The sequence below is a fragment of the Echinops telfairi genome, unplaced genomic scaffold (assembly GCF_000313985.2).
Source record: "Echinops telfairi isolate 266 unplaced genomic scaffold, ASM31398v2 ScPeMD7_7400;HRSCAF=8409, whole genome shotgun sequence".
NCBI lineage: Eukaryota > Metazoa > Chordata > Mammalia > Afrosoricida > Tenrecidae > Echinops > Echinops telfairi.
In genome coordinates, this window is record NW_022111300.1 from 3,465,325 (window position 1) to 3,484,187 (window position 18,863).

Genomic DNA, 18,863 nt, shown 5'->3' on the forward strand with positions numbered 1-18,863 from the left:
CGCCTGAGAAATCTGCAAAAACGGGCAGAGGTTGCCAAAAGTACCTTGGACGTAATGTGCATTTGATATTGAATTACTTTTTGGTTATTGAGTGTTCAGAAACCTTTTACCTTTGCAAAATTTTCCACTACCCCACATTCAGTAACCTGACCCCATATGGAGTCACCATCCACAGTTCAAAAGGCTTTGCTTTATTCTACCCCCCAATAAAAACTACTTTTATAAGATAACCTTAGTAATATATGTTGTACCCTAAAATATTAGCAATAGGATTTTCTGGGAAATAATGGGGGGTGGTGGTGGTGGATTAGTAAATCTCTAAAATCCATAAATCCAAGTCTGCTCTATTTAAAAAAAATTTAGAATTTCCATTTCCTTATAAACTATTCTTTCATAAGGTTTTTGAAAAGTAAGGGAAAATACATGTACACTTGTGTAAATTGCTTTCAAATAAAAATAAATGCAATGACTTTATGACATCCCTCAGTCATGAATTGTTAAAGTGAATCCTGTTAAAACTCAATTATCTGTTTTGTAAATTCATAAATCAAAAAAGCTAGTTATAAATTAGAAAAGTTGCATACACACTTTTCTTGGATGACCTTATCCTTTACGAGTAGAAAGCCATCTAATATCAGTCACGTGAATTGTTTGTTTGATCAAGGAGGAAAGTTAGGAGATCAATAGATAAAAATCTGTTGCACTACTAACTCAAGGCAGAAATGACATTAATATTGTAAGTTCTAAAAATTTACCATAAAAATCAACAAAGGGAATAAAAGTCTTAAGTGTTTGCATAAGAAGGCATACTAAAATATCTATGGATTTCATAAGTTAATGTCTGGAATGTGCTTTAAAATTCCATTAAGAAAATAAATATGCAAATATTTCAAGTTAATGGGAAATTGAAAAAAAATCGGCAAAAACACTAAAGCTAGGTAACTGCCATTTATACTATTTTCTTTATACATGTTTGAAAATCTTTTAAAAATTTAAACGATCACATTCTTTATAATCAAGTATAAGCACAGTGATGAATTAAGGAAGCATTAAGATATCTCCTATTGCTTTAATCTTGTCATTTTCACTGTTATTATAACTATTGTTGTATTTATTTCAAGGGCAAAATACTTCTATTCTGATTCATGATAACCTAAAAGTAACAAACCACATTAAGTTTATATTCATGATAATCTAAAAGTAACAAACCATTAAGTTTATCCAAGTAAGACAAAGATATAACTTACCTCCTTTAACTCTGGCCAATCTATAAGGAGAAGCTTAGCTGGGGGACCAGAAATTAGCTTCACTCGAATGAAGTCAGAAAATTCACGCCAAGTAAAACACAGATCCTTATTTCCAGGAGGACCTGGAATAAATTTTATGCCTCTTACACTTATACTTTGTGTATTTTCCTAATGAGGAAAAAAGTACAATAAGAAAAGACATAAGAATAATGCTTACTTTCCAGAAAAATGCTTACCCTCCGGAAAAACAAATTAAAGAGCTTTTTAAAAGTCATTTTAGCCCTTCCCAGACTTCATGGTATACATAAAACAATGGTACCAACCAAATACTATGAAATATACCCATACCTGAAAAGTCATTTTCAAATTTGAATGATCCAATCCAGCCCCAGCAATTCCCAAAGTAGATAAAGAACTTTGTGAAAATGCTTGAATCTGATTTCCATACTGATCTGTTACTATTGCAACTGAAAAAAGGGAAAGTTTACTTTGTTTAAAATTAAAATTTACTTTTCAGCATAGTTTCATTTTTTTTCCTCCAAAAAACTATTTTATTGAGAGTGAATGGAGCTATCATATCATTCCATAGTTCAATCACATCAAACAGTACCGTACAATTGCTACCACGTTTCAAAATGTTCTTTTTCTTCTCGAACTTCTTTCCATCAGTTTCCTTTTACAGCCTCTAAACCACTACACTCCCCAGAAACCCTTATTCTACTTGCTATGCCAATATATTCATCAATCCTGGGTTTCATAAACTGAAAACCAGAAAAACATGTAACAAAAATTCAAGAGGGACAACCCCAATAACAAAATACATCTGAAATAAATCCCAATAAGAACAAACTAACAAATTACAGAAAATGTTGGGCCTGATCTGGTTGTCAACATTTTCTGTTATTTTCGTTTGTTCATATTGAACTTGTATAGTCATCGCTCCAGTGGTAACTGGTTTCTTCCCATCCCTCTATCATGTAGAGGGAAATCACTGGAGGTCTATTTTCTTTGTAGATCAAACAAATGTTATTTTGGGCTCCCACTATCATGCATAGCTTTGTGCAAACCTGTTTCTCACAATTTAGGTTCTATTCTATACTATTCTCTCCTTCAGCTTCAGATTACATGATTTACAATCCTTCAGTCATTGATGTATGTTGGTGTGCTTCTTCAATGTAGACTTAGCTGACATTTCACTTAGATGGCTACATGTTTGGAATAAAAACTTTAAGACCCTGGCCACTGTTTTATCTGACAGTTGGGCACCATCTTAATTTATTCACCACACTTTACTAGAGCACCCCATATTCTGTGTTCCCTTCCTGATGGCAAGTATCAAGCAAGGCTATGATGTAAGAACTAATTGTTCTTAAATTGGAGCTCGGACTCAGTGTGAGCCTTAAACCCATTCCTGGATCTAAGTTTATTTATCTGCCTTTGGTTCCCTTTGAAAACCTCCTTGTTAATTTATAGTCGAGAGCTTTATCAATCATCTCCCTGGGGCATAAAGATCTGATAACACTATCATTGCTTAGCCCCGGTACTAATTTTTTAAAGCACTGTTGGGAGAGGGATATTGGGCCAATGAAGCCTAAGTCCATAGAGAGTTTTATTTTTAAGTGTTATCTTTTAAATAAAATGAAGATAAAAGCTCTTAAGTCCACTATACAATTAAAATATTACATCTATTTTATATATGATATAAAAATTTTAATCACTGCTATAAAATGACTCAAAAACCTATATAAGCATGTGTATTTAGATTATGTAGATAATGAAACAGCTATTAATCAGAGTTTTAACTAGGACATATTTTAGGATTATAGAATATTTTTCTTGTTAGTTACCATTTAGTCAGTTTCAACTCATGGTAACCCCATTTATGTAGTATCAAACTGATTGTAATATCCTATAGAAAATAAAATTATAGAATACCAAAACACATTTTAAACTTAATAGTAACTGTTACTATATTTCTTAAACTAATTATCAGGATAGGCAAAGTTAGGCAAAGATAATCTTAATGCTCCTAAATTTTCTGGCAATAGATTTTAAACTAAAGCTATCTTTTTAGGTTACATAGGCCAAAGCACAGATGTAAAGAAGCATTATAAATGATTTTAAAAAGAAAACAAGGCATACTAACCTATTTCTCCTTGAAGCTCTTGGCCCATCTGTACAGTTTTTCCTCCTTTTAACTCACATTTTAGATGTTTAGGTTCATCAGGAAGTGGTCTGAATTTGGTTACAAAAATACAAAGGCTATAGTTACACACACCGTTAATTTTAGGAAAAAAGTAAAGCAATTCATTATGCTAAAGTGTAGCACATCAATGTCCTTCTAAATGCCTTTGTGGTTTATAGGGCAGCTACTGAAGCAGAGAAAAGAAAGCTTGAAAAATATGAGGAAAACTTTGTATAAGTGTTAAATCATACTCCCTATGAGGACTAAGTAAAAACTGTGAGTGAAGGGCACTGAGAAAGAAAGTAGATGAACAGTAAGAACTACTCATGGGGTTTATAGGTAGTCAGGGTGGTACATCTGCAGGTCTTCCTTGAAGCACTATGTTTGGGAAATAGTGTGCAAACATAGACAAAATCAAGGAGAGTATCTAAAACTGGTTGGTGATGACTGAACAACTCATCTTGGTGTGACTGAACTACTGAATTGTATGATATGTGGATTACATGCCAATAAAACTGCTGGAGGGAAAAAAGAGTGGAGATTATTGGAAAAGAGGGAGTCAAAGAATCCACAGACCAAGGTGTTAAATGGGTCTGCGAGATAACATTTAAGTCTTCTCCACATCTATCATAGATGAGTAAGAAAGTATTGCTACGAAATTATAAATATTAAATGAAAATATCAAAATGTGAAGCTATTTCTCAACATATTTTCCACGTAGGTCTATATTCTTCTAAAGGTAATGTTTCCCTCTCTCTAATCCTTCCCCAAAAGAACTCTGGTGGCTTAGTGGTTACCAGGTGGGCTGCTAACAAGGTCAGCCATTTGAAACCACTGGCCATTCCTCAGGACAAGGACAAGGATTCTCACTCCTGGACAGTTACAGTCCCAGAAATGCACAGGACAGTTCTATCTTGTCAATGTGTCAGAATTCCCTGGATGGCAATGGATTTGGCTTTTTTAAACTCTTCCCCATATAATGCTGTGCTCATTTTCAATCATGTTTTGATATCCTAGAGCAGGGGTTCTCAACCTTCCTCATGCCACGGCCCTTTCATACAGCTCCTCATGTTGTGGTGATGCCCAACCATAAAATTATTTTTGTTGCTACTTCATAACTGTAATTTTGCTGTTATGAATCGGGTGACCCCTGTGAAAGGGTCATTCGACTCCCAATGGGTCACGACCCATAGGGAGTTGAGAACTGCTGCCTTAGAGGAACTCAAACCATTCCATTTTAATGTTCATTGAGTTTGGAAAACAAAAGTTTGAAGGGGCAAGGCCCAGCATTGTAAGGTAGATTGGTAAAGTTTCCCAGTAAAATCCTCATAGGACACAGCCCCTGCTGTCTTAGAAAAATGAGTATTAACACAATAGAAAAAAAAGTTCTCAGCATAACTTTCCTGGTCTTTTTATCACCAGGGCAGTTTTCCTTACAACTTACTTATAAAGAAGATCCTACAGTGATCCTTAAAGAAAAGTCTATCAAGATTATCCCCCAAACTTTCTGAGCTGACTTCCTGTGTCCTGAATTTCACTGCCCCAGGTCCCCTAGGAAGCCACTGTTTAGATTGGACCTTGCTCTGTGGGCCATATTGGTAAATCTCAGACTCATCCCCAGTTAAGATGTATCCCATAAAATCATGTTCAGTAGCTTTGATCTTAATCAAAAGATTGATGGAAAGATCAGCTCCTTGAGCTAGCTGATCCTTGCAGGACACTTTTGGTACCCAACACTTAAAATGGAAAATGTCAAACAGTGTAATCCCCACTTCAACTTTACATTAATGGTCATTTTACATTCTGCCTTCAATCATTTCTGGACTTCAGTCACAGTTTCTTCATCTGCCAAGCTGATGGTATTCTCTCTTGGCTCATCTTGAGGTATTCTCGACACTTCAAAAATGCCATAGTCCATCTAAAAACTGTTGTTTTATGTGAGGCAATGCATTCCTGTAAACTTGTTGCAAAAGCTTCAATGATTTGAAAAGGTGTCCATTTTAGATTCATTAAAAATATTAACCTTAAAATAGTTTTTTCCCCCACAGTACAAAAAGTATCTTTTTTGAACCTTAAAATAGTTTTTTCCCCCCACAGTACAAAAAGTATCTTTTTTGAAGGCACTCTAATAAGACTACTAAGTGATTCAGAAAACATGCCTGCAGTCATCCATTGATCAGAGACAGTTTAAACATGTTTGCCAAAGACATATGCATACATAATTTGGAACCCTAGTAGCAACACCTTTTACTTACCCTTGTACATATGAAATCTGAATTTACCTTTGACAATCACCATGAACATTGATAAAAACTTTCCATTTGAACACTTAATGATCACACTGCAACTTTTATATATTTTTTTTATGTCATTTTGCAAGAGTTTTTGCTATTGGTGGCATTAAAACTTCCTTTTAAAAAAAGGTTCTAGTTCTTCCAGATATTAGAGGGCCAATTAAACCAAGAGCTACAGTGATAACAGGATAACCACTATCTCCAGTGAGGCATTATTCCAAAGTCAACCTACCATATTTCATGCAAGCTGCAGTTTTGTCCATATAAAAATCTATGTTTGCATATATACATTGGAGAAAAGTATTTTTTGTTGTCATATGCTGAACTTTAAAATACCACAAAACAAAATGAGCCCACAAACCTTACTGTAAAGGCACTTTCCAAAGACACATGATCATCTTGGAATGAAACCTGGCAATAGCGCATGTCTTTTACAGATGTTGGTACTTGTACATCAGGAAGTAGACCTTGGAGCAAATTTTCTTTGTTAATATCAGGCGTCCAATTAACCTAGGCAAGAAATAGCATGCTTCAGAATGATATAGTCTAGTCTAATGCCTTCCCTACTATCTCACTATAAACTTTTAAAACTTAAATTATAACCCATCCACCCTATCTCAAGGCCTCTTGATGATTAGAAATGATGGTGCTTCATATACTACTATGATGAAAAGTATAATTTTCTATCTTTAATCTTTTTTATCCCATATCTAACAACAGAAAAAATAGTTATGTCACTTAAGTTGAGTTATATCAAAAGATAATCACTATGTTCAAGAAAGTTTCCCGGGAGGGAGGGGAAAAATGAGGACCTAATGTTGGGGGTTTAAGTGGAGAGAAAATGTTTTGAGAATGATGTACAAATGCGCTTTACACAATTGATGTGTGTATGGATTGCGATAACAGTTGTATGAGCCCCTAATAAAATGTTCAAAAAAAGAGAAAGTTTAAAAAAAATAACCTACAGATCATCATATGATCATTTTTAATTAGCAATGTATCAGTGGCTTTAAAAAAGAATCTTATTTAGAGAGGATCTAAATAAGACCTATGTGGACCCTTATTAAGAGTATGCAAACTAAAGTTCCATTTGAATTATGTTTGATTAATATGGCCCTCCTAGCCATAATCCCTTATATGTAATTCAGGATTTCATATGCATGTGGCTGTGGCCTATTTTGCAGGGCATCATCTGATGACTAATAGGAATAGGATGAAATTGAGTTGACTTTAGTAGAGGGTGTGAATTAGTTCATATTCTTTGTTTAATGGTTATCTTGGTTGTTATTATTTAATGTGGATGCAAGAAATTATACGCCACAACTGAAAGGAGCAAGAAAAGTGTTTCTGGAGTGGCTGGGGAAAAGCCTGGCTAAGATTAGGAGGCCAATACCTACAGGAAACAGCTAGTCAGAGGCTCCAGATCGTAAGCGCACAAATAAGATACAGTGCAGGGTGGAGAATAGATGAATACATTTGGGTAAAATTTTATCGCATCATATTAACGCCCACCAAACAAAATTTCCTTGTATGGTCTGCTAAGAAAGTGGGGACAGAGACTGATAAGATTTGCCCGTGATTAACTGTGAACAGGATTCCCTGCAATGCCATCCTGCTGCATGTAAACTGCCCCTATCACCATGTGAGGTATTTCCACGAACTTTATATTTGAGTTCTGTTTCGAGAAACTGAGAAAGAGGGAATACTTTCAAGGGTGGAATGAGAGAAAGATCCTGCAGAAGATGGCTTTTGGGGACTATTTCAATCTCCAAACTTCTTGGCACTAGTTTGGCATTATTTATTTAAAAAAAATCATTTTATTGGGGGCTCATACAACTCTTAGCACAATCCATACATCCATCGTTTTAAGCAAGTTTGTACACTGTTTCCCTCATCATTCTCAAACATTTGCTTTCTACTTCAGCCCTTGGTATCAGCTTATTTTTTCCCTTTCCTCCCTCCCCCATGAACCCTTGATAATTTATTATAAATTATTATTTTGTCATATCTTATACCATCCGATGTCTCCCTTCATCCACTTCTCCGTTGTCCGTCCCCCAGGGAAGTTATACTTAGATCCTTATAATCTGTTTCCCCTTTCTCCCTCACCTTCCCTCCACCCTCCCGGTATCGCCACTCTCACCACTGGTCTTGAGGGGTTCATCTCTCCTGGATTCCCTGTGCTTTCAGTTTCTATCTGTACCAGTGTACATCCTCTGGTCTAGCCGGATTTGTAAGGTAGAATTGGGACCATGATAGTGTAGGGGAGGAAGCATAAGAACTAGAGGAAAACTGTATGTTTCATCATTGCTACACTGCTCTGATTAGCTTGTCTCCTCCCCGCAGCCCTTCTGCAAGGGGATGTCCAATTTCCCACAGTTGGGCCCTGGGTCCCCACTCCGCACTCCCCCTCATTCACAATGCTATGATTTTTTTTCGATCTTTGATGCCCGACACCTGATCCCTTCAATGCCTTGGGATCTCACAGGCTGGTGTGCTTCTTCCATGTGGGCTTTGTTGTTTCTCAGTTAGATGGCCACTTGTTTATCTTCCAGCCTATAGGAACCCCAGACTGTATATCATTTGATGGCCATGCACCATCAGCTTTTTTAACCGCATTTGTTTATGCACCTGCTTTGTCTTCAGTGATCTTGTCAAGGTAGGCTGGTATGGTTCTTCCATGTGGGCTTTGATGTTTCTCAGCTAGATGGCCGCCTGTTTGTTTATTTAATTTTTGGCCACCTGTTTATTTTCAAGCCTTTAAGACCCCAGCCACTTTAATCTTTTGACAGCTAGGTCCCATCAGCTTTCTTCACCACATTTGCTTGTGCACCCGTTGTCTTCAGCGATTGTGCCAGGAAGGTGAGGATCTCAGATTGCCGAATTGCTAGAACAAAGTGTTTTTGTGTTGAGGGAGTACTTGAGTAGGGGACCACTGTCCATCTGTTTATTAATTCCAATAAAATAAATTATTACCATAATATCTAATGCTGTAATTACCTTCCTGGTCAAGCTGTTAATCTTAATCACTTCTTGAGTGCTTTTAGGTCTATTTTAACTTCATATCTCTGGCATTTCATATTGTGTTGCTTGGCCATTTTTAAGATGTTATATATTCTACTCTGAAATTTCTAATCTTTTTATTTGATATTTGTTAACTCAACTTTCCACTTTTAGCTTGCTAAACTTATTTTAAAAATCACTGATAGATTCTAAGATTTTTATTCCTGGTTTTAATCTAACTTCCTAGCCACCATTTTACCTTTTAAAATAATCTTTTTATCATTATCACTTTTTTCTATAATGGTGGTTAAGACATGAATAGGAGTTATTTAAAAAAAAAATGAATATTTCTTCCTTCATTCTGACTGTTAATCCATCAATGGATTCCAAGACCAGTTTAGGCTGACTTTTCTCAATCTTGGTTTATTTCCTTAAAGAGCACAATGCCACTTACAGATACATTTTTAATTCAAGAATAGTATGTAGTTTTATTGTCAATGAAAAGATATATGTCATAGAAGATCCAGGACACATATAACTATTATTGCCGTATATACTCATGTATAAGCCGAGTTTTTCAGCACATTTTTAATGCAGTTTTTGTGGTAAAATTAGCAAATGGCAATGAAAAGTTCTACACAAGAAGATGCTCTTCTTACAGAAGGATCACCAGGAAGAGACAAGCCAGTTAGGGTGCAGTGCAGCAGCGATGAAACATACAACTTCCCTCGAGTTCTTAAATGCTTCCTCCCCCACTATCATGATCCCAATTCTACCTTACAATTCTGGCTAGACCAGAGCATGTACATGGTACAGATAAGAGCTGGAAACACAGGGAATCCAGGACAGATAAACCCCACAGGACCAATAATGAGAGTAGTGATACCAGAAGGGTAAGGGGAAGGTGGGGGGAGAAAAGGGGGACTGATCATAATGATCTACATATAACCCCCTCCCTGGGGGGTGGACAACAGAAAAGTGGGTGAAGGGAGATATTGGTCAGCATAAGACATGAAAAAGTAATAATTTATAAATTATCAAGGGTTTCGTGAGGGAGGGAGGGTGGGGAAAAGTGAGGAACTGATACCAAGGGCTCAAATACAAAGAAAATATTTTGAAAATGATGATGGCAACAAATGTACAAATGTGCTTAACACAATGGATGGACTTTGATAAGAGCTGTAAGAGTCCCCAATAAAATGATTAAAAAAAGAAAGAAGATGCTCTTCAATGTTTCTCATCTTTAACTAAGCAACAACCAAACCCGACGTGATATCAAGGTTCTTAAGCAGCAGGGGGCAGTAATTTTTAAGAATGCTTGGGATAATACACCAGATTGACTAGACTTTGACAGAGCAAATATAAGTAGTTCACTATTTCTTAACCAGTAATGAAAGGTGTGAGTTATCTAACAGATGTGATAAGAATCTTTTTGCCAACGTTTATTTGGTTCCCTGGTGAGAAAAATTTCAACATGTAGATTTACTCTGTTATAAAAGTCATATGTATTTAGATGATAGAAGGTTGATAAGGCCACCTGTAGTTATGAGCAAAATAAAAACTGCCTTTCTAACAATGCCTTTAAGACAGTGGCATTTTTCATCACATTTGAATGGCCAAATCAGAACTTGGCAGTTAACAATATTATCTCACTATTTGTCTTTAACAGACTATGTGTTTTGTCCCTTCTGAAGAGTTACAGATAAATTGTTTGGATACGGTGGTGATATTGTGACTCCAGAAAAATTGGTCCAGAAGTGAAAAACTAAATAAAACATCAAAAATCTATGTTTCAGTGTTAAAATTATTTCCCCGATTATGAGTTTGTCACATATGAGTGAATCACATTTCAATTCCATTTATGAAAAATCTTATTGAGCCTAGAATTTGAATTAGTAGTGTAACTGTTTGGTGGTAAGGTTTTCCTTGGAAGTTACTTTAAAAAACTTTTGCTTAGTCTTCTAAGACTTTATTTCAAAAGAAAAACAATAATCTGTTTGATACTTACTTTAATTTTTTCTGCTAAAATTGGTGTTATGTTAATTTCTCTTTCTCCTTCATCATACATTTGAAAAATAAGATTATGCATAATATCGCCTGCTATCCAATTAACTTCATCCTGATGTTTGATCTGGATTGCCTTTTGTCCTTCCACACTGAATATTTGCAGTCTTGCAACATGGCTACTAGGAAGCAACTTAATAGTCTTTTCCACAGCAGCTACACCTTTACAACTCTAGGAAGAGGGAAAATACACTAAGTAAAATCTGTGTGAAAACATATTTTTGGCTTTAAATACTAGTCCTTTAGAGTACTGACAAATTTGTTTTCATCTTGCACAAGTTCTTCTTATAGAATGTTTACTCAAAAGTTTGGCTTTTAAAAAGACATTGGTACTACATATGATTCTGTACACCATCAGATGTCTTAATGATAAGGAGCACATATTAAAAACAAAAGCTAGCATTTTGATGCTTAAAGGTTCTTAGATGACTATATTAAATGATTACAAGTGTATCTTATTTGCTTGGCTCATCACACTCAAGTTATTGCGTAGGAGATAAGATTTTTAACTATATAGCAAAGGATATATCTTTGTCATTGTCTTAGTGAACTACTCGACTTTTAGTCCCCTGTGTATTGCTGCTTTGTAGGATTTATACAATTCCTAAAATCCAGATTCCTCCCTAATCTGAAGTACCAAAATACTGGACCTATTGCAAGATAATATCTTTAAAAATGTCACCCCCTTACATAAAGGAAATGTTTAACAAGTATTTGAAAATTATCAAATATAAATAGCTCCAAAAATACTGGAAAAAAATCAAGGTCATCTTATTGTAATTTTAGAAATAAAAGCCATTTTTCACCTTAAGGCACAAATGTTACTACCTGATGAATAATTAGCACAAAGGCAAAAGTAAATCAACTAATAAGTTTAGTCATATTTTTGCTTATTCATTTTTTATCCTATCAATTAGTAAAAACTTATATGTAAGTATATTACTTGAGTATCTGTTATCCCATGCAGCAACCTTGGGAAATCAGTCATCTCCCATATTGGCCTCAGCAGATATGATAAATGCCCACAAAAATGATCTCCAATAAAAAAACACATCACATTAAAATGTCAATTTGTAAACTAGTAACATATATTTATAAAAGTTATACGCGTTAAATGCATATACATTTTCAGTATCAGAATATTTACCCAACTACACAGCTAAATAATAGAGGCACACTAAAAACTGGAAGTATAAAGTTAAAATTATAGTGAAAACATTCTAATTAAAAAAAACTATTAGGAAAATGTAAATCAGTAACAGCTATATAGTTAGGTGCTATCAAGTTGATTCTGACTCATCGAGATCTTATATAGAATGGAAGGTACACTGGTTGGTCCTGTGTCATCCTCACAATCATTCCTAGGTCTGAGTCCCTTGTCCCAAGCACTCTGTCAATCCATGTCATTAAAGTTCTTCCTCTCTTTCATTGACCCTCTTTCTTTAACAAGCATGATGTTCTTCTCCAGGCATTGGCCCTTCCTGATAACATGACCAATTACATGAGATGAAGTCTTGTCATCCTGGCTTTTAAAGGGCATTCTGGCTGCACTTCTTCCAAGACAGATGTGTTAAAAGTTCTTTTGGCAGTTCATAATATATTCAATATTCCTGCCAACACTATATTCAAATTTATTAATTCTCATGAATTCTTCTCTGGTCTTCCTTATTCATTATCCAGCCGTTAGGTACACAAGGGAACTGAAATTACCATGACTTGGGTCAGGTGCAAGTTAGCCCTCAAAGTAACACCATCTGATTTGCCCAGTACAAGATGTTGGATACTTTGTGAGGTAGGTAGTTTACTGTGCCAACCTGGCCGATAAACACGTGGGGTTAACTGAAGGACGGAGAGATAAATGGTTCAGTGAGCCTCACCTTTCTAGTTCTCAGGTCTCTTGCTTTCTGATGGTCGGATCAGGGTGCAGCTGCCTTAGCCAGGTCCCTGCTTCAGCTGGCGAGAAACCACATAGACTTACCCCAATGCAGCCCTGGGTGCTGGAGCAGCCGTGTGGAGACCCCTGCCAGCGCAGGGAGACCACTGACTCGGCTTTCCTCCTGCAGGTGGCATCGTTGCTTCTGTTTTGTGAGATGGAGGAAGTCTTTGTGGATTGGTGTTGGACATATAGGTTGATGTTGGACTTGCAGATGTGGGTAGCACTGGGTTGGGATGTTTCCTTGATGTGCACTTACCCTATATATAAAACTCTCTCTTATACACGAGTTTCTGTGAGTTTGTTTCTCTAAAGTACCCAGACTAACATATTATGGTACCTGGGGAATGGGGTCCTGGAGAAACAAATCATAAGATGGAGAGTAGATGTTTGTTTGACCTCTCCCTCATGTTACTTTTTCTTCTTTTGTCTAGTGAGAGATCAGATAAAGCCACACTTTACTAGGTTGTTTTCTGAGGAAAATATGGGAAGTAGGAAAATAGAAAGTTCATTAAGCCTACTTGGTTTCAGCCATTAAAATTTGACATTTAGATGGGCTTAGGCCATGCCTGCAAAGAAAGCTTTGAAAATATATGTCCCACCCAGTGCTTTGGAGTACTCAGGAACCAGTAGTCTTTGTGAGAAGCTGGAAAAATCTGGAACCATGAAGAAAACTCCTCTCTGGGACTGAATGTTAAAGGGAGCCTGTGAGGAGGCTGAGATGTTTGCTAGGTCACCACCTGGATCTACTTGTTGAGTGGAAGTGGGAGAAATGCAGCAATAAAGAGGTTGAATTTGGTCACTGACACCCGTGGACTTGGTTTACAGGAAAAAACACAAGATGAGAGTGGGTTGACTGGTCTAAAGTTCATGAGCTAGCACGAGGGGGCAAAACTAGCGGAGTATTGGTGAGAGCCCATGGTCTACAGGCAAGGTGAACAATGGACACCCTGTGGAGGCTGAGTGAGGTAGCCCACATTGAGTTGACCAGAACCCGACCAGATGGAGATTTTTGAGCCTGTGAACTGGTGCATATTGTTGCTGACTTTAGGGATGGCTTGTCCGAATTTGACATTGCTTATGGATGCAAACTTCAAAGTTTCAACAGGAATGAAGACTCTTCATGTTGAAAAATATGACTGTCTTCTCAGAGAACTGGGTTGATGTAAGTGGGCAGTATATAAATTGGATACTCAAAATTGGGGGGATAAAGGCATGAAGTGGTTGGCTTACAAACTTGCATAGGTGGGGGAACATATTCACAGGATTATAGGATTAAGGTGTAGGTGTTACTTAATTTCAATCGTGAAGCTAAAGAATTATGTACAGGTGCCAGGTTGGCAAGGGGTGGATTGAGTTAGTTACTTTATTGTGCCAACCTGGTCGATAAACACATGTGGGGTTAACTGAAGGGCAGAGAGATAAATGGCTCAGAGCCTCGCCTTTCTAGTACTCGGGTCTTTTGCTTTCTGATGGTTGGACCAGGGTGCAGCTGCCTTAGCCAGTCCCCTGCTTCAGCTGGCAAGGCTGACTTCCTGCAAGACATCCCCAAGGAGAAGCCGAATGGACCTCCCCCAACGCAGCCCTGGGTACTGGAGCAGCCGTGTGGAGACCCCTGCCAGCACTGAGATAGTTACACATTCACTGACCTGGCTTTCCTCCTGCAGTCGGCATCATTGCTTCTGTTTCGTGACATGGAGAAGGACTTTGTGGACTGGTGTTGGACATCTGGTCAATGTTGGACTTGTGGGCTTGGGCAGCACTGGGTTGGGATGTTTTCTTGATGCACACTTAACCTTTATATAAAACTCTCTTATACATGAGTTGCTGTGGATTTGTTTCTCTAAAGTACCCAGATTACCATAGTTTGACTGCTGCTGCCTTAGGTGTTGGTTGTGTATCCAGGTAAAATGAAATCCTTTACAACCGATCTTTTCTCTACCATGCTATATACTGGCCAAGCTGTGAAGAAATCTGTTTTCTTGAGGTGGGTGCAACCCACACTAATTTCATTTTCTTTAATTTTCATCAGTAAGTGTTTCAAGTCATCTTGTGAAGTATCATCTGCATAAACCAGGTTAACTAGTCTTCTGAAATCATGACACAGTGTGTCTCACATTATTTGCTCAGCATATAGACTGATTAAGCATGGTGAAAGAATACAATTGTGATGTACACATTTTTGTGATGTCAAACATGCAGTTTTCCCATGTTCCTCATGAACTCTTGGTCTATGTAGGAGCCCCGGTGGCTTCGTGATTAGTTACACATTGAGCTATCAGCAAGGTCAGCAGTTTGTAACCAATAGATGCTCCACAGGAAAAAGATGGGGCTTTCTATTCCTATAATGCGGTACAGTCTAAGAAACCCTATCCTATAGGGTTGCTATGAGTCAGAATCAACTCTATGGCAGTGGGTTTGGTTTTGGGTTGGTACTCTATAGACAATTTTGTTGCTTCTTTTCTTCTTTTTTGGCGAAAAGAACCTCACACACCTCATTTTAAAAAGTCAAACAAACTTAAACAAGATACTATGAAGCTACAGAAGAATAAATATTTGTACGCAAAGTGAGTATGATTAATAACACCAACAACTTACAGGTATTTCAATTCTTGCTTTAAGTGTCTGGTCTTTCTTAATATTCTTAACTTGAATTGCAGGCCCAGTTAAAATGCTAGTTCCAGAACTACTACAATCCACGACGTAGAGCGGAAGGTTTGAAGCACCTGAAAACTATTGGAAGAATACAAAGTAATTCAAGATCCTGGTCAAATACATAGTTGATTACTTAATAAACATTTAAATTTCAAATTATTTGTTTCAGTTGCTATTTTGGGCTATACATTGGCAAATTTTTAAAAGAGCTCAAAAAAATGCTAGGCAATTTTTGAATGAAAGGAGTAATTTTCCACAACACTAGGTAAAATCGATCCATTTTAGAAGAAAACCAACTTTCTCAACCACTGCTTTTCTTTCTTTCTTTTTTTTTTTACTTTTCTTATTTGAATTTTCTTTTCTTTTTTTGTGGTTTGTACCCACCTCCATTCCTCAAGTCTGAAGGACTTTAGTAACATTACTATCCTGATAAGTGAAATATTGTCTGTGAAATCAGAGGGATGGAAACTTTATCCGTAAGTTTTGTTATGAAATTGTCATTTTTAATGGCTTAGGGAAAGTGATAACTCTAGTCAATATAATTTCTAATAAGTTTTCCCACAGAATAATCATTAAAGACTCAGACTCTGTAAAGCCTACTATAAATTAGCTAAAAGATACAGTCCTACCATTTACCAACAGGGCACTCAGAATAAAATCTACAAACTTCTATCTTACTTACCTTACAATGAACTATCAATTTTGGTTGTGCTGTTATATTGTCTGATTCATCCAAAATTTCCACCTGAAATGGGAAAGCTGTTCCATTTTCTATAACTAAAATTTCAGAATCTGGTTTTACTTTCAATTGACGTGGGGGACCTATTAGGATATTATATAGTTAGACACAGGTTTCAACGACTGCATAATTGAAAATTTAAAAACAAAACAACTTTCAATGTTCATAGTTATAATGATTTAAATAATGCTGAGAGAAAAAGCAATGCCCATCATTACTCATTTCTAGTTTCAAAATGCACAGGTCTATGTAAGTTCAGAATTGTCTTGATTGTACAAAATGTTTGATGTTAAGGTTAAACTTCTATGAAACAACTAACAACATCAATAACACACCTAGAAGAGCCCTCAACATATGGAATCTGAAAAAGACGTTACCATGAACTGAACTGCATCCCTTAAAATATGAGCCAACACAGCATTTGCTGTCATTTTATGATGAGTTATAAGTCCTAACCTCTTCCTGTGATTACGGGGGCCAGATCAAAAAACAAATAGAGTTGATTCTGACTCACAGCAAGTTTGAAACCACCAGCTATTTCATGAGTGTTACTACTCCTGTAAAAACTTAAGTCTTGAAAACCACAAGGGCAGTTCGGCCCTGTTCTATGGATGTAATGGCAGTGACTTTTTTGTTTGTTTTTATAGGACAGAGTAGAACTACTACTTTGAGCTTCAGATTTTTTTTTTTTTAATGGGAGCAGACAGCCTTGTTTTCTCCTGTAGAGCAACTTGTGATTTTGAACCGCTGACCCTGGCTGTATTATTTGTTATGTTATTAAGGCAAGATTAGGGTAGGCTACTTACTTATCATCCTTACTCTGATCAGATGTAAGGGGTTTCCTTGGGGGAACCTGCATCACTTTTTATCTTACAAGAGATAAAAGGAAAAAGTAACAGAGGAGAGGAGGAGGAAGGATGATCTCAGTACCACCAAGAAAGAAGAGCAAAGACCAGAGTATGGTCTTTGGATTCAGAGTCCTTGTGCCGAGAACTTCCTAGACTCAGAGGACTGATGTCAAGCCAGGTAATAAAAGCAGAAGAGACAAGGACCTTCCTATAGAGCTGGCACAGTGAGAAAGCGTTTCCCTGAAACCCATACCCCAAATGTAGATTTCTAGCCACCTACACTACAAGGAAAAATTTTGATTGTTATCTAAGAGAAAATTTCAGACTGGACGAGAGGGTGCTTCTCTGACATCTAGAAGGCAAATATGGTTTTAGATTTGGATAATATATGGAATGTGAGGAGAGCTGTAAGATTCCCCAATAAAATGATTTTTTTTTTTAAAAAAGGCCTAGTTTGTTTTGTGAAAACTGCTGGTAGAATTATAGACACTAATGGCAATTCTGGCAAGAACTTGGAAGGAAGTGAAAAGAACTTTAGAGAATATCTCCATCACCAGCCGTACAATGTAGCTAGAAATGCAGATGTTAAATATGCTTCTAGGGAAACATTAAAAGAAAAAGAAACTTCTTCCCTTCTTGCAAGATGGGTGAAAAGGCTGAGAAACCGGAAGCTAAAAAAGCAAATGCCAGTGGTTATGAAAGGTAAAATCACGCGCAAAAAGCTCAGGAAGGGGAAGCCCCACTGCAGCCGAAACCCTGGCCTCGTCAAAAGAATTGGACAATAATCCCACAGTACCATGTATTCCAGGGAAGGCCATGCATAAGAGGAAGTATTCGGTGACTAAATCCAGGGTTGAGAAAAAGAAGTGCAAGATCCTTCTTCACAAAGGTTGTGAAAGAAATGTGGCTAAGAAGCACAGAGGGCCTAGGTATTAGCCTAGGGAGGATGTGCCTCAGAAGCTGTTGAGCCATGGGAAATAGTCTTCAGTCAGCACAAGAGGAGACTGCGAGCCAGCATCACCTTGGGACCATTCTGACTATCCTGACAGGGCACCACCAAGGCAAGAGATTGGTTTTCCTGAAGCAGCTGGGCAATGACTTGCTGCTTGAGACTGGACCTCTCTTTCACAATCGAGTTCCTCTGCGTAGAATGCACCAGAAATTTGACATCATCACCTCAACCAAAACTCTTATCAGTGCTGTGAAAATCCCCAAACATCTCACAGATACCAACCTCTAGATTCTAGAAGAAGCCACATAAGCCAGATACCAAGAAAGTGAGATCTTTGACACTAAGATACACAAGATCACAGATCAGCACAAGGTTGATCAGAAAACTGAGGGCTCACAAATTTTGCAAAAAATCAAAGGTGTTCTGCAGCTCCCAGACTACTTGCATTTGCACTTCCATATGGAATTTATCCTCAAAAATTGGTGTTCCAGGTTTCTTACTAAGAACCTAATAAATACTGATAGTTTGAAAGAAAATGAACATGTGATTGGACACTGGGGGATGACTAATGATTTATTTATGCAGTGACAAGAGAACTCGTCTGAAACATATGTTGAAATTTGAACATATGTTCAAATGTTTTATGGGGAAAATCAAACAAAACAAACGTTTGGTAGAAGGTAGAACTTGGAAATGATAAACTCAAGAAACTTCTTAGCAAGATCTTAAAGAGGCAGACTGGTTTATCCTTCCTGTTTTCAGCGAAATACATGAGGAAAAAGATGGATTAAAAATCAACCATGGACAAAATAATAATTTATAAATTACCAAGGGTTCATGAGGGAGGGGCGAGTGGGGAAGGAGGGGAAAAAATGAGGAGCTGATACCAAGGGTTCAAGTAGAAAGCAAATGTTTTGAGAATGATGATGGCAACAAATGTACA

General features: G+C 37.1%; 1 protein-coding gene and 1 pseudogene across 1 annotated transcript in view; one reads left to right on the forward strand and one right to left on the reverse strand.

Annotated features, from left to right (window-relative positions):
• Nucleotides 1–18,863, reverse strand: part of SMCHD1 (structural maintenance of chromosomes flexible hinge domain containing 1) — a 144,367-nt gene that overhangs the window by 56,371 nt on the left and 69,133 nt on the right. Inside the window, exons 25-31 of the mRNA XM_004703060.2 lie at nucleotides 16,064–16,203; nucleotides 15,325–15,459; nucleotides 10,738–10,965; nucleotides 6,088–6,236; nucleotides 3,394–3,482; nucleotides 1,596–1,714; nucleotides 1,248–1,415 (exon numbers count right to left, since the gene is read on the reverse strand). Coding sequence (XP_004703117.1) covers nucleotides 1,248–1,415; nucleotides 1,596–1,714; nucleotides 3,394–3,482; nucleotides 6,088–6,236; nucleotides 10,738–10,965; nucleotides 15,325–15,459; nucleotides 16,064–16,203 — 1,028 coding nt within the window. The remainder of the gene's footprint in view (nucleotides 1–1,247; nucleotides 1,416–1,595; nucleotides 1,715–3,393; nucleotides 3,483–6,087; nucleotides 6,237–10,737; nucleotides 10,966–15,324; nucleotides 15,460–16,063; nucleotides 16,204–18,863) is intronic.
• LOC115871649 lies at nucleotides 17,612–18,423 on the forward strand (annotated as a pseudogene).